A 14,978-nucleotide genomic window follows, 5' to 3' on the forward strand; every position below is an offset into this window, starting at 1 on the left:
GAAAAGAGATACAATACACAATGACAATCAATTAATCATTGAATTCATTCAAGTCTTATCAACAATTTTTTTTTGGGATAAGGTGATTTACCTTTCAATTGTGGAAGTTGCTGTAGCTCTACATCCTGAGAGTTCCGATATCTCGACGATCCCTGAGACTTTTTACTTTTCTTCTTGAGCGATCGTTTTGCAAATGGATCAATGCGATCAACAAATGTTCCCGACGACATTTTTTGTCAGATAGCGTGCGATTGATATTAATGATATTTTTGTTCGCAATAACGTTATTGTTAGATTTTCTTTTCTTTTAAATCTTCTTTTATCAACACACACAAAAAAATATATATAGCAACAATTAGGAGGATTTTCTTTTTAAGAGACACTTAGAAAAACTTTAATTACAGTGACACTTATTTGGACGACTATTTGTGATTTTTTGTGGTGATTTTTTTCTTGCAATTACAATTTTTTTTCTTTTTTTTTGGTTAATTGGAAGGAAAAAAGAAAGATTTGATGGAAACAGAGAGAAAACGACACAATATTTTTTTGTTGTTGTTGGGTTACTTCTTCAAAACAAATAAAAACGTGCTTCAATGATTTTCTATTGAATGAAAAAAAATATCAAGAATCAAATATATATCGGTCAAAATGTGCACTATATATTGGGGATGGCAAATGTCTTCTCGTTTTTCAACAATTTATCAATTGCTGCCCCACATATAAAAGAACATTCACACGATATTCAATTTATGCAACTGCTTTTACTATTTTTTTTCTTTACTTTTTTTCACAGATAAAACTGTACAGATTAGACAGATTTCCTTGTCAGTGCACCATTCGTCGTCTTTATTTTCTCTTCTATCTTATGCTATCTTGATTACTCCTTGAATATAACAAATGTGTGTTCTTTTTTTCTTTCTTCCTAACTTTATATATTGCACAACTGACACGAGTCGTCGGCGTTCTTTCTGTCGCCGCTGGTGCTTTTTCCTTAGCTAATCGTCACTCCCCACGGGAGGACAATATCGCTCAAAACGGGGGGAGGATGTTATTATCAAAAAGAGAAAAAGATCTCACACAACAACTTTTGAGGGTGTCCACGGAACTCAACTATTTGTTGATGACGAAGAGATCTGCCACACTATATTATTATTGCGATGCATTTATGTGAAGTGTGCTCAGCAAAAATGATGGCTACAATTGCGATATTTACTTGTGCACTTTTTCTTTTTTTTTGTTCTTTTTCTCTTACACTATCGTCGTCCCTGCACTCTTTTGTCCTCCTTAGTTTTTTTTCTCCTAATTGTGACGCTCAAATTTTCTTCCCACAAAATAATAATCCAACTTATTAATCTCCTTCAGGCGTTGTCCAACTTTGATAAATCATACGTAGCTCAATCAAGATTTGTCCTATACAAAAAAAAAATAGAGAGACAAGAATGATAGAAGAAATGGAGACAAATCATGAGTATATCTTGAAGTAAAAGTATCCCTATTAACTAATGTGTACATGAACAAAATAAAGCGATTAAGAAGGTAAATAAAAGATATAAGTTAGTGCAGTATCACATTGATTGTCACAATCAAAGTTTCACGATCTTTGTAACCGAATTAACCATTTTTTGTAATTTTTAGATAAATTTGAAATTATAGAGCCTACTCAATATGGATTCTGAGGTATTAAATGAACATAAACATAAAATTTAAAAAAAAGATAGTTGTGATAAATAGGCAGAACTAAATACTTTTAAACAGCCAAAAAGAAAGATATCAGTCAAATATCATTTATTTATTGTATTTTTGTTTTTAAAATCGGACGTGGAAAAGTATTTAGAGTTTTAGTTGCTCAAACAATCCTGTTCCCTCCTATACCGTGTATAACAATTTTGTCTTATTATTTTATATCTTTTTCATCTATTATCGTAGAAAACATAATGAAACGGGGTAAATAATTACAAGTTTGTTTAATGACCAGCGCACGATAACTTTTGTTTATAAACATGTTTTCAAAATTTCCCATGAGAATGAGCGAGATGACTAGATCTAGATCTCACTCACTCTCATTGAAATGTCAAAAACATGTTTACTAAACAAAAGTTATTGGGCATTGAGCATAAGAATCACAACAATAAAAAATGACCAAGTGTCCCAGCTTCGCCAAACGCTCAAACTTATGCATTTGATCCCACATCTCAAAGTTTCGCATCAGAGTTTCAAAGTTTCGGAAAGTTACGGAACCAGAAACTATACTAACTGCATTTGCTTTGTTTCTGCATACGTTGAAAACGGCACGCAGTGATGCGTTGTTTACAATAAATACCGATACACGGGATTCCGAGATTAAGCACATTTTTGGCACCGTATAAAACCTTGCGAAATGACATTATACTTCCACAAAATTTACATTATACCCTCAGGAGATTTCTTTCGAACAAGTCGATCGTAGAACGAATTCTACGCAGAGTAATAGTAGTCAGAACAAAGAGGTTTGTTAAAAAATGAATTAATAAATAGTACTACATTTTGTTCTAAGTACCTCAATAAATTGTTGAAATATGCAAAATTTTATCGTTATGCCCAGCGCACAATAACTTTTGTTTGTAAACATGTTTTTAATATTTCCTATGAGAATGAGCGAGATGACTGGATCTAGATCTCACTCACTCTCATTGAAATGTCAAAAACATGTTTACAAAACAAAAGTTATTGTGCATTGGGCATTATGCCCAACGCACAATAACTTTTGTTGGTAAATATGTTTTCAAAATTTCCTATAAGAGTGAGTGAGATCACTAGATCTCAGGTTTCATTCACTCTCACTGAAATATTAAAAACATGTTTACAAAACAAAAGTTATTGTGCGCTAGACATTAGTTTTTTCTATAAAAAAAACATAAATTGTTTTCAAATCTCCCGCATCACAAAAAGGGGTAGTTTCAAAAATAATTTCATTAATTGACTCCCAATGATAGGTAAACAAACATTAAAAATTGTATATGCATAATTCCGTCAGGTGCATAATCTCAAGACCTGGTGTAGAAAGCGAATATAGTTAGGGAGGAGGGGTAAAGATATTAAGGACGAAATTTTTTTTTTTTTTTAGAAATTGTCCTGTATATTTCAAGATAGTCAATACTCAAGAGACACTAATGGAAGATAGTTTGAATATGGTTCATATACGTTTAGCAAATGAGTTCTGAAAAAAGTTCAGCTACGTGAAACTGCCCCACCTTTCCCCAACACGGTTGCTGATCCAACCGACGATATATAGACTAGACTATTTAAAAAAATGTATACTTGTCCACGTTGTCCATGTCTAACTAAAGAAATTAAAAACCGTGATTATAAAATTATGTTATCCCTAAAGTCCTATTTCATTCCGAAATGTTTCAAGTTTACCCAAAAATCGATTAGAAGTAATACAGTTGAATTTTGAATCATGATCGATATTGAAACCGATTCTTATCCGGAATCCCAAGATCTTACAAATGAATATATTTTTGCTCGAACTGGCTGATAATATGCAATTCAGAGTTGATTAATCTGACTTTAAAAAACAGGAATAATAAGTGCCATTGTTCAATGAGAACGAAATATACCCCTCAAAACAATCTCAAAAACATATCCAAAACTGTAAAAATCGTAACACAAAAGATTTTTAAGGTGTATAGAAAAAAATGAAAAACATGTTATAGATCCTTTAGTTAGATTTATGGAATGTTTACTAAGAAAATCGCAAGTTACTATCCCTAATACGTGTTTCAGACCTAAGATTTAGCCAAATATCTTAACTGCTCGAATTTCTATCAATCACTATTTTTTGAAAAAAATTTAACTTAGGATTGGAATATTAAAGATAAATGAACTATTAGGCTCTCAAAAAGCAATGAAATTGCTTGCTATTTTGGATTTTGAGACCTTCGGGAACTGGGCTAAACCTCTAGTCTGAAGACCGCTTAACCGTCTGGCTGTTAGCTCTGGTGGTGAATAGATGAATAGTCGGATAAAGAGTGAGGGTATTTTTTTATTAAATTGTTTGATTCATGAATATGTCAAAAATCTGTCTCGCATAGGGTAGAATAGCTTAATTCAGCACCTACTTCTAGTGGGAATATTTCACAACCCCAAATCGAAATACAGAATTTTTCTTTAATAAACAACTCTAAATTTTGAGTCCCGGTTAAAATTACAAAATCCAAATCTCGAAAACTAGAGGCAAAGGGAATTTTTCTGTGTTTTGGAAAATCATTTCACATTTTACCCTTCGTGTTATACCTTTCAGAATTTTTTACATTCGGAAATTTTACTTTCGGGACTATGGTCTTTTCGGGATTTTAGCTGCCACCGCTAAATTTTTATTTGTATATTCGCTGTCAAAATTTTATTATTTGATTTTAGCGCTCCATATAAATCAAAAATCGTTGATAAATTTCAATAAAAATTCACGCCTGGATTAAGTTCCAAATTAAGCTACTCTACCCTAATGGAACGTATAGAAATTTTCAGAAGTCAAAAAGGTGAGGGGTTGTTATATAAATTGCTCTATATGTGTGGAGTTCGAGCAATAAAATTCACGAGTTTGAGAAAAACGGAGAACTGTGACGGTGACGGTAAACATTTTACGGTCAATGTGATTCTGCCCTTATATTCAATAGATTCACTTGTTTATGTGTATGCAAAAAAAATTACACACAATTTGCACTCATGATATGATTACCAATTTCTACAATCGATTATCGTTCGGGAGTATCTCTCATGTCTTTCCATTTTCACTATCATTCACCTCCTTCATTTCCAAACCTTCATTTTCTCCCATTCCCTCAACACATTTATCTACCATAAACACCCCCCAAAAAAATTCTCTACCCAACATGTAGATTGTAAAATGGGTAAATGGTCTTGGACATAAGCATAGTAGAAGAAAAATACGAGATAGAGTTGGATGAAGAAAAAACAACGAGATATTCAAACTACACACAAACTGCCAAGCAATCCACTTAAATATTTAACCAGAGTTGATTGAAATATATAAAGACGTGTTGTTATAAAATTAATCGCCCCCGATTTAGTTACACCACTTCTTTCACACTCTCTCACAAAACTTTTGTACAATAACTTTCAATAGTGCAAAATTCAATTTATACAAAATAATACTATAACCCACATTGTATATATCCACCTTAAATATTGCCTTTTTGTACTTTTAGAACACACTAACGGCTTCTTTATTCATTCAATAAATATAATTCTTTCGCTCTTTCACTCTTTTGACTTTTAGGTCACATACATCTCACCAAATTTCCCATATACACTCTTCTCACCCCTTAAACTTTCTTTAGTCCAATTTCTCATCATTTCCACCGTCTATTAGTTAAAAAGCTTCTGGGATGAAAATTATAACAGATATTGCAATCATTTGAAAAAAAAAACAGACTTTCGTCATAGAAGTGAAAAATTATTGGGAGAGAGTAAATTGGAGTTTCTCGTTATGAAATCAAAGTGTTTTGAAGGTCATTCTTGGATTGAAGTGACAGATTGACCTAAAAAAATCTTAAGTTCTATTCATTGTCTATCGTTATCATACAATGACCAGCCATTGTCCATGAGATGAAATTCTTTGTGGAGTGGAGACATTAGCTCTTTTACTTGAAATGAATTTCTTGACAAAAGAATAGCTTTTGCCGTAAATGAAGCGACACGATAGATATTGATAAATATTAATAACAACGTAGACTAGCATTACAAAACATGAAATAATAATGCATGAATAATTTTACGCAAAAATAACAATTTTTTGACTTGCAAATTAACATCTACGATTACATTTTACATATTTTTAAATATGAATAAGGGCTTTAAGACAATGTACTGCGATACGAGAGTGATTGATACGATCACAGAATTCATTTAAGAATATCTAAGAAAGAAATCAAATTTGGTAAACAGATATATTGAACGGAAATCATAAATTCTTGGTGCATTAAAACAGTTATGTTTTCTTGGCAAAGGAAAAAAAAATAGGAAGTAATGAACCGTATTGGCAACTTGAGTTTGAAATAAATTATTTTTGATTAATTTTACGTATTTTACTCAAAAAATGAAATATTTATCTGTTTGTTTCAAATATTAACTTATTAGACATTGTTCTAGGCATCCAAACTTTATTTATGAAAACAATATAAAGCGTGGAATCGTTTGAATTTCATCGACACTTGATATGATTTTGAGAGTTTCAACTATTGTTTACTTTTTGTTTGTTAGTTGTCATTTTTAGTGCATTTCATTAGTTTTATTTTCATACCACTCTCGTTAAAAATATTGATTTTTGGTTGAGATATCTCAAGAAGATGGAGAGAATCCGACAACAGATAGTTTTTACCTACAAAATCCAAATGCGACTTATGCGGAAATAGGAAAACTCACCGGAAAGTCGCGCTCAACAGTCCGAAAGGTAGTATTGCGATTCAAGGATACAAAGACGATTATCCGAAAGCAAACTGGTGGTAGGACACCTGGAATTCAAAACCGCGACATGGAGAAAAGGGTGCTGTGGTACTTAAAGACGAACCCTTCTCTATCCCTCCGATATGTGTTAAAAAGACGGGTATTTCACACTACCTAGCTTATAAAATTAAGAAGAATGATTTAGTGACTTATAAAGCCCAACCTGCACCTCATCGTACAGATAAGCAACGACAGTCCGCCAAAACAAGGTCCAGAAAGCCGAATGATCACCTTCTTAAAGGTTTTGAAAGATGTGTTTTAATGGACGACGGAACGATCGTGAAAGCCGACTTCCACCAATTTCCTGGACAACAATACTATACGGCAAAAACTCGCACAAGTGCGTACACAGCAAGTATCAATACAAGAACTACACTAAGTTCCCGAAAAAATACTTGGTTTGGATGGCAATTTGCTCGTGTGGTCTTCGAAGTCAAGAATTTTTCATGATCGGGATCATGAACAACGAGATTTACATCGAAGAGTGTCTCAAGAAACGTCTTCTGCCGCTCTATCGAAGCCATGATGTTCCACCATTGTTTTGGCGAGATCTTGCATCAAGCGACTACGCTAAGGATACGATTGCGTGGTTCAACGACAATAGAATCATTTAAGTGCAGAAAGAGTTTTATCCGCCCAACACACCGGAATTGCGTCCTATTGAAAACTATTGGGGAATTTAAAGGAGGATATCAGGAAAAGGCTAAACCAGCCAAAAGTTTGCCTGATTTCAAGCAAAAATGGAAAAACATCATCAGAGCCCGTGGAGAAGAGCTTGTTAAGAACCTGATGAGGGGAATTAAGAAGAAGGTGCGGGAGTTTGCTAACCAGCCATTGGAATAAAGGAAAGAAATGGTTTAAATGAATCGCAATAAAATGACCTTTCCAAATCTGCATTAGGCTTTTATTATCTTTTTATTATTATCTTATTATCTTTTATTATTATATTATTTTATTATTATAAATTGCCTATAGAACCTGTTTTAAAATTTATATTAGAAAATTCAGAATGAATTCAAATGATTTGTTTTGATATGTTTAATTTTAAAGATAGGTAGATATCTTTTAAACATATTTCGTCTAAAATATTTGTTGGGAACGTTCTCCTTGAACCAATCTCAACCAATGTCAACGATGAAGTACTTTCTATATAGAACAAAGCGGCAAAATCTCGTAATTTTAAATAGAGGAGATCAGTACAGAAATTTATAGCAAGTGGAATCGTTCTTTGTTCATAATTAGAATAAAAAAGCTTATATCCAATTTATAAATATTTCAGCGAATGAGGGAGTTTTACTTTGTTTAGTTATTATTAGCTTTAATTTTCCTTCAAACACCAAAATAAAGATCCCACTGTTTAATTTACCTTTATTTAATTAAGCCCCTTATTCCCTAAATATTAACAAAATGAGAAATCCCCCGAAACAATGTCCTAAACATATTTATGGCTTAAGCCGTTAGGCGGCTTAGTAAGAAACTATTGGGAATGTAGACTAATCATTATTTTGATTATAATTACGTTAAAAGCCGTAGGTGTGTCCAGCATATAAGACTAGAAAAACTAGAATAGTCTTATAAACATCTCTTGAAAATTTGAACTCATATTGACTCTTCGTTTTGTTGCTATTCTCAGTTTTGTGTGACAGGTCAGAGAAAAAGCGGCAAAAAATATTTGTGCAAAGAAACTCATTTCTAATTTCCATAAAAATACCGATTTAAAGTTAACTGGCTAAAATAAATTTATTTTTTACTGAAAGATATGTCATTCTGCTTTGTATATTTAAAAATTTTGAAAAAATTAAAAATGTGAATTTTAGAAGCAAAAAGAGTTTCAAAAATTTTTTATATTTTCTCACCTAGCGCCTAAACTAAAAGCTAAACTAAAAACTAAAAGAGACAATGAAGAATGGATGGTTTTTCGACTTTATTGGATCAAAATTATCCTAGAAAACATTATTTTAGAACTTTTTTTTCGCATATTAAAGAAAACACCGTTAGAGGGTTAAGGCATTAAAAAACAATCTTTTAAAAATTATCCATAAATTAGACATATTTTGAATTAGAAAAATGAAATTTATCATAGATCTATCTAGTTTATTTATACATATTTTTAATTTTCTGAACGCGTTTAAGACTTTACTCTTAAGAAGATATATAAGGTTTCATACTTAAGTTTCAGTCAAGTATCTAAATATCTCGAAATCTTAATTAAAAGCAAATCAGTGGTTTTTCAAAATCTAATGGATCTTTTAATAACTTTATTATGCAATATTCAGTCAACGTTTTCCAAAGCTTTTGACTGAGAAGAAAATAAAGAAACTAAGTCATATAGCTAAACCTCTGGTCTGAACTCGGTATAAGGGTTTAGATTTAAGCTCCAAATAGACACAGGCTGATCCTGAAGATTTTATATTTGGGCCTTAAAATTTTGCGGTAAAGCATCATCATAAAACTGTCACACACACACTGAGAAAAAAAAGAGGCTACGATTAACTTTTTTTCGTCATAACTTTAACACTTTTCGGGTGTAAAAATATATCTACATTTTTTAATGTTAATTTTACACCTTTTGAGGGTAAAATCAACATGAAAAAAGAGTAACTTTAACCCATAATACACCTAAAAAGGGTAATATTTACACCGATTTCGGATCAATACTGCAGGGTAAAATTAACATTCCCGGAATGTTATTTTGACTTTTTCGGATTTTTCTCAGTGCAGAAGTTTTAGAAACAGGGATATTGAGTTATCAATTCTACAGGATAAATATTTTCGAAAATTCGTTCGTGATGCAATTGGTAATAGCATTCGGCTCTTGGGCGGTGTAAATATGTGATCCCCGACTCAACTGTCATAGTTGTGAGTTCGAGTTTCACCCGGTGGAACTGATTGAAGCTTCTGAATGAAAATTTTTCACGAAACATTGTATAGCTCAAATATAAATAATAATGTTCTCGATGATCAACCTGAACTTATTTGGTCATTTAGTGCATTTTTGCTGACAAAAAAGGAGATATTTTCTATTTTATTTTATTTATTTTATTTAAATAAAATGCCTTTGAAACTGTGCGTCTCTTAGAGTCAAAATATAACAGGCCAGAGGATAATGCGTCCACCGCCGTCTTAGCGTTGGTGACCAACTTACTCCGGAGCCAATTTCAATCATATATAAATAAAAACATGTTAGGGGAAAGTTCCTATGCTTCACACGATCCCAATCTTCTTAATGACTAAATTTTTCCTGTTTCTCAATAAATATGACCACGGATGCAAGGGTACGACGTCTTTATTCGTACTTTTATTCACTTTGTTTGCACTACTGTGGGACACAAAAATGTCTACCTACTATCCAGGAATATAGTAATCCGTGATGAGACTCATCGCATCCATGTTTTGAAAACTAAGGGAAAGTGCCCAGCTTTTAAAATATATTGCGGAGTCACATTTATTCAGAAACATAGGAAAAATTTAGTCATTACAAAACTTGGGATCGTACGAAGCATAGGCTCTTTCTCCAATCGTTAATATATTTTTACCATTACCATTGTTTTGATTCAACCAACATGCTAAATTTAATAAGTGAACAAATCCATCAGAAAATTGAAAAAATGACTCACAATTTAAAAATAAATAATAAAATTGTATTGAGAAGATGATATGACGTCTTCATTACTTCTCCTAAATCAGATATTTTTTTCACGGAAGTAAGAAGGTCTCAAATGTTCTAAAAATCTAAACAGTCTACGAAAGTTTACGTTTGATCCTAAATTAGCACATGTAATCCCTACTTAGTAAGTATTGATTATACTTTAAGAAGCTCATCATATTACTAGTTTCGCGAAGCCTTACAATATTCTCATAGTTGTAGAGGTAATTGGCGAATTTTTTAAATGGCCAGTTGTAGTTTACCTCTATTGCGCTAACATAAAAATCCCAGCCTACTTGAGTGGGGAAAGCCTACTGAGTCTTAGAAATAAACTATTGCTCAAAAATCCTAAATATTTCACCTGCCTGACGTTTGTGTGTGAAATTTTCACTCTCGTTTATCGTATTTTCGTTCATAAATTCAGTCAAAGAGGTGGACATGGGCGCCCAGATGAGTCCTCCTCTCTCTTTCTCTTTGAAGGCAAGATGTTACAGCGTAAACATCATCGCGAAAAATAATTCACACTATCAATTATGCATTTCAACGTCTCAATTCTCTCATCTCTAGCTCATGTGATAATTGAAGGATGAAAAATTGTGCAAATGGAGGTCGGTCCGATTGATTGAATATTTCGGCTCAGTGATTTTTCTGGGAACTTTTTCCTATCCTAATGGACAGAAGTGTATTTTTGTGCTCTCCACAGCAGAGACAGAGTTTTTCTTCCGGGAAAAAAAGACCTATTGCTGGATGGCGACCACGAAAAGACAAAATAAAGAGGAAGTAAGAGAGGACAAGGGAATATGTATATAAAATACCAAGACACTAATGCAATTTTCCACAATATTTTCTCACGTAACTTATTTCTCTCTGGTTTTTCTCTTATGAATTATGGGGTAGAATCGATTTTTCTTCCACTCTCTGCGATATTTAGTTTTCTCCCACAGAACTGATAAAATTAATTTTTGCATCTATTTAAAGGTATTAAGCCCCAAGACGATCAAATAGCGGAAATTGATGAGAAAACAGGTGTCTACCTCTCATCCCCATGGTCACCTTCATTCATACATTCAGCCAACAACCCAAGAATGGGGTCCCCAAGGAAATTTAGCACTGGGGGAAGTGACAGAGAGTGTCCCTTGTAGTATCCATAACCTCAAAGAGAGGTGTCTCATGACGAAAGTGGGCAGAGACACAAATCCCACAAATAGAGACACTTTCTGCACAAATACTCATCCACAGATGATTACACAACAGTCCCATTGATGATAATTACCCAAGAAAGAGCGGCAAATTCACTTGAATTGAATTTTCTTGTCGGAAATATGTAAATAAATTCACCAAAATGGCGACTCCATTTGTGATGGGGGCCACTGTCATTTGCATATTCCCTCCGGAAAATTGCTATCTCCAGCCCCAAGGGTGATCAGATGTACACTTGGATGGTGTGTCAGGGATGTCCCCTTCGCACTTCATGCATTTTTCACACCATTAGCCCCACCGGAGGCACACAAATCCCTCACTTTTTTTCCGCCGCGGAATCGCTTCAATCTCTATCTCGGTACCGTTTTCCACTCAAAGTCGAACACTTGGCGCACAAATGGGTCTCCACCGCCAAAAAATCCGCCCTCTAGAAGCCCAATTTACGCAAGAAAATGGGAAAATCTGACACAAATTTGACGGGCAAGAAAAATTATGTGAAAACTCCCGAAACTCCGTCACAACCATACACAATTGCCATCTCTCTCACACCAATACAAAACATCAACAGCTGACAGTTCATTCTGTCTCACTCTCTCAGAGCATTACGAACTATTTCGGGCTACTTCGTGGGCACTTTTGAAAAAGAAAAAAGCAGCAATTTCTTCAAATTGCCGGCAGTTTTCTCAAAAAACAGTGATCAAAGGGATGTTCTTGACTCACTTGGATTCTGTTGAATGGATTTCAAAAGTTATATCCTGGCGCATAATGCCAAAATGGGGAGAATGCTGAGGAAATGTCGCCGTTTCGGCTCCCAAAAAAAAAGAAGTGGCGACAGCGCCCGAAGAATGTCGCCTTTTTACAAATTTTGGGCAAATTTACACACAAAAATCGCAAGGAAAACTTTCACAGATCCTCCCAAAACACAAACACACTGATCTCCTATTGAAGAAACCGGGAAATCTTGAGGGAATTGCGTTTTTCTCGAAGAAAAACTCACCACTATTTTCACCACACTACGCCACTTTTTCAGTTACCTTCCACTGAAACTCCACTCAAATTTACAATTTGAACACACAATGCACAAAATTGAGCAATTTTTTGCGATTTTTCTAATGATTTTCCGTACAAAATCACGTTTTTTGGGCAAAATCGATTTTGCTTCTCACCACACGCATAAACGCCACCCGCGATACGGCACAGCTGAGCACAATCATTCAATTCGATTGAATTTTATTCCTACAGAGGGCTCCATCGGCGAGTGGGTGAAATTTTTTTCGCTTTTTAGTCTTTTTAGGCATTATTTTTAAATTCAAAATGGTTCCCCGTAGTAACCGTCGTCATTCATTTTCCAGATTGCAGAAATTCTGAATTGAAAATATAATTTTAGAAAAATATTTTCTCGATCATGAAACTTGATTTAAGCTTTTAGTCGTCAAACCAATTATATTTCACACAGAAGAAGTTCAAGATGGCAGAGAAACATTATTAAATCGATCATGATTCTTCGTTACAAATAGAATAATTTATTTCAAAGCCAAAGAAAAAATGGGTTTGGGATTTTGCTGTAGGTATACTTTCTGTAGACAGGAAAAGCCATAAGCAGAGTATGGCGAGGGAAACCGCCACCAAATTTACATAATCCTCCCACTCAGTGGAATAAAAGATTGGTATCACATTTAATTTTAAACTTAATCTGTATCAACATTAAACCTCGATTGTCTTACATAGGGATTTCACAAATATATACAAAATTCACAATTTGATGATTTTTCTTCAAAGTCCTTTTTTCACACACATTGAGCTGTTTTTTTTTTGCTGAGAAGATGAACTTGCTGGTTTTATTTGGATGAACCATCTTTAGCAGCTAATACGAATATTGGCGATCCGTAGTCTAAATATTTGTCGCCCATTGTGTACTTCTCTCCCGGAAACTGTTTGTTCTTACTTCGGCCGCGCTTCAGCATCACAAAGATCACAAAGACACTGACCAGGAAGGCCGATGCAGTGGCCATAATAAAAACGATGGTTTGAAAGGTGGTCTCGGGAATTCCCGAGGCTGGCTGAGGCACAGGAATTTGTGAATTTCGGTGCAGGAACCGCGAAAGAGTTATATCTGGACGAAGTTCACCGCCAACAAGCTGTAAATTGCTCTGCTTCACCATCTCCTCAATTGCAAATGCCTCATCGATCTTCCTCGGGCCCGTAAGATCGAACTTAACCATTATGCTTCCGTCTGTATTCTCATGTACCCGCAGATTGTCAGGGGTATCGCCCAAAAGATGGGTCAGTTCATCCCGAAGAATCTCATAGACATTGCGATACATTCGTCTCTCAGGATTGTTGAGATGCAGCTCAATTGCCACGAGATCGATTGGAGTGAAGACACACTGTTTGGCACCAGATTTAAAAGTGCTGGACAGAGGTAATTGATTTCCAGCAGCATCAACACACCAGCAAATATCTAAATTACATTGTGTGGGAGCAAATCCACCTTCTTCATCGCAAGAGACGGGAAATGGAGCATTTAGCTTGAGAGCTTCGCATCTCGTGGAAGATGCTACTAATTGTCTGGTGCTGGAGAGACGTTCCTGTCGTGGATTCGATGTGCTGGATTTGTGCAGAACTTTGTCATTGAGCGCCAAAGTGGTTGAAATGTGCTTCAGCAGACTCTCTGTCGTAATATCTACCTCGTCTTCCACGAGATTATCCTCCACCATGATTGTCATCTGTCTGATGAGTTCTTCCATGACTGCAGGACAACGATATTACCAATTAATCTCACAACTTACATTAATTTCATATTAGAACTCAGTGTGAAAGAAATTTACCTGGATCTTGCATTTCATCGTCATTCATTCGTCTCCTGGCTTGTCGATGATTGCAAACAGGTTCAATATTTCTGGTTAGTGATCCTCTGAGAGGTGCACCCTTTTTATCTGCACACCAACATACCCCAATGCCCTGATCATCCTGATTGGGAACGTCAACCCTGAAGGCACGTCCTTTCGGCTCTTCAGCTGACACTGGCTTCCCCAGGCACTGTACAGGGCTCCAACTGCCAGTATCGGGATCACAGCGTGGCTGGAACCAAGAAAGTGTCTGACCTCCAGTTCTTCTCGCTGCTAGAGAATTTTTCAAGCGGAGGCGTTCACACTGTGTCAGGGCTGGGCAGACAGCTTTACAAGCATTCTCATTGTGGAAGAGATTCTTGCTCTGACAAGGCGTTGTGGATTTAATGGAGACGCATTTATTGAGGCGCGTATTGAAAGTCCATCGATGGACTGCACTAGAATTATTTGAATCTTTCTCGGTATCTAAACATCCCGGTTCCAGGCTCTCAAAACAGACGTCCCCTAATTAAATAGATAAAAATACTTTTTTTTAGGAGAACTCTGCGGATGAAGAATGTGGAGGAGACAGTTAGAAGGAAAGATAGTTTACTTTGTGCACTTCCGACACCTTTTATTTTTTTCTTTGATTATCATGATATCCTAAAGACTAAGTAATTTGGTCAGTCTTGTTAGAGAAAGAATAAGGAGCATAGTATTTTATATTTTACAGAGTGAAAGGAGAGAAGTAAGGAAAAATTGTGCCCAGAAAACTTCTGTAAGAATCGAGAATTGAGATG

General features: G+C 34.9%; 2 protein-coding genes across 7 annotated transcripts in view; both read right to left on the reverse strand.

The window, feature by feature from the left end:
- Window positions 1-12,567, reverse strand: part of LOC129808964 (serine/threonine-protein phosphatase 2A 56 kDa regulatory subunit epsilon isoform) — a 31,596-nt gene extending 19,029 nt beyond the window's left edge. The window contains exons 1-3 of one of the 6 annotated variants that reach the window (XM_055858877.1): window positions 12,348-12,567; window positions 1,253-1,410; window positions 92-316 (exon numbers count right to left, since the gene is read on the reverse strand). In XM_055858877.1, the coding sequence (XP_055714852.1) occupies window positions 92-230 (139 nt within the window). In that variant the 5' untranslated portion in view covers window positions 231-316; window positions 1,253-1,410; window positions 12,348-12,567. Of the gene's footprint in view, window positions 1-91; window positions 1,411-11,423; window positions 11,916-12,070 lie in introns of those variants that run through there. The other 5 variants (XM_055858874.1, XM_055858873.1, XM_055858875.1 and 2 more) reach the window with 5 other exon arrangements.
- Window positions 12,568-13,025: 458 nt separating this feature from the next.
- Window positions 13,026-14,978, reverse strand: part of LOC129809027 (uncharacterized) — a 45,557-nt gene continuing 43,604 nt past the window's right edge. The window contains exons 9-10 of the mRNA XM_055858887.1: window positions 14,179-14,703; window positions 13,026-14,099 (exon numbers count right to left, since the gene is read on the reverse strand). Of these exons, the coding sequence (XP_055714862.1) occupies window positions 13,189-14,099; window positions 14,179-14,703 (1,436 nt within the window). The 3' untranslated portion in view covers window positions 13,026-13,188. The remainder of the gene's footprint in view (window positions 14,100-14,178; window positions 14,704-14,978) is intronic.

The sequence above is a fragment of the Phlebotomus papatasi genome, chromosome 1, assembly GCF_024763615.1.
Source record: "Phlebotomus papatasi isolate M1 chromosome 1, Ppap_2.1, whole genome shotgun sequence".
Classification (NCBI taxonomy): Eukaryota; Metazoa; Arthropoda; class Insecta; order Diptera; family Psychodidae; genus Phlebotomus; species Phlebotomus papatasi.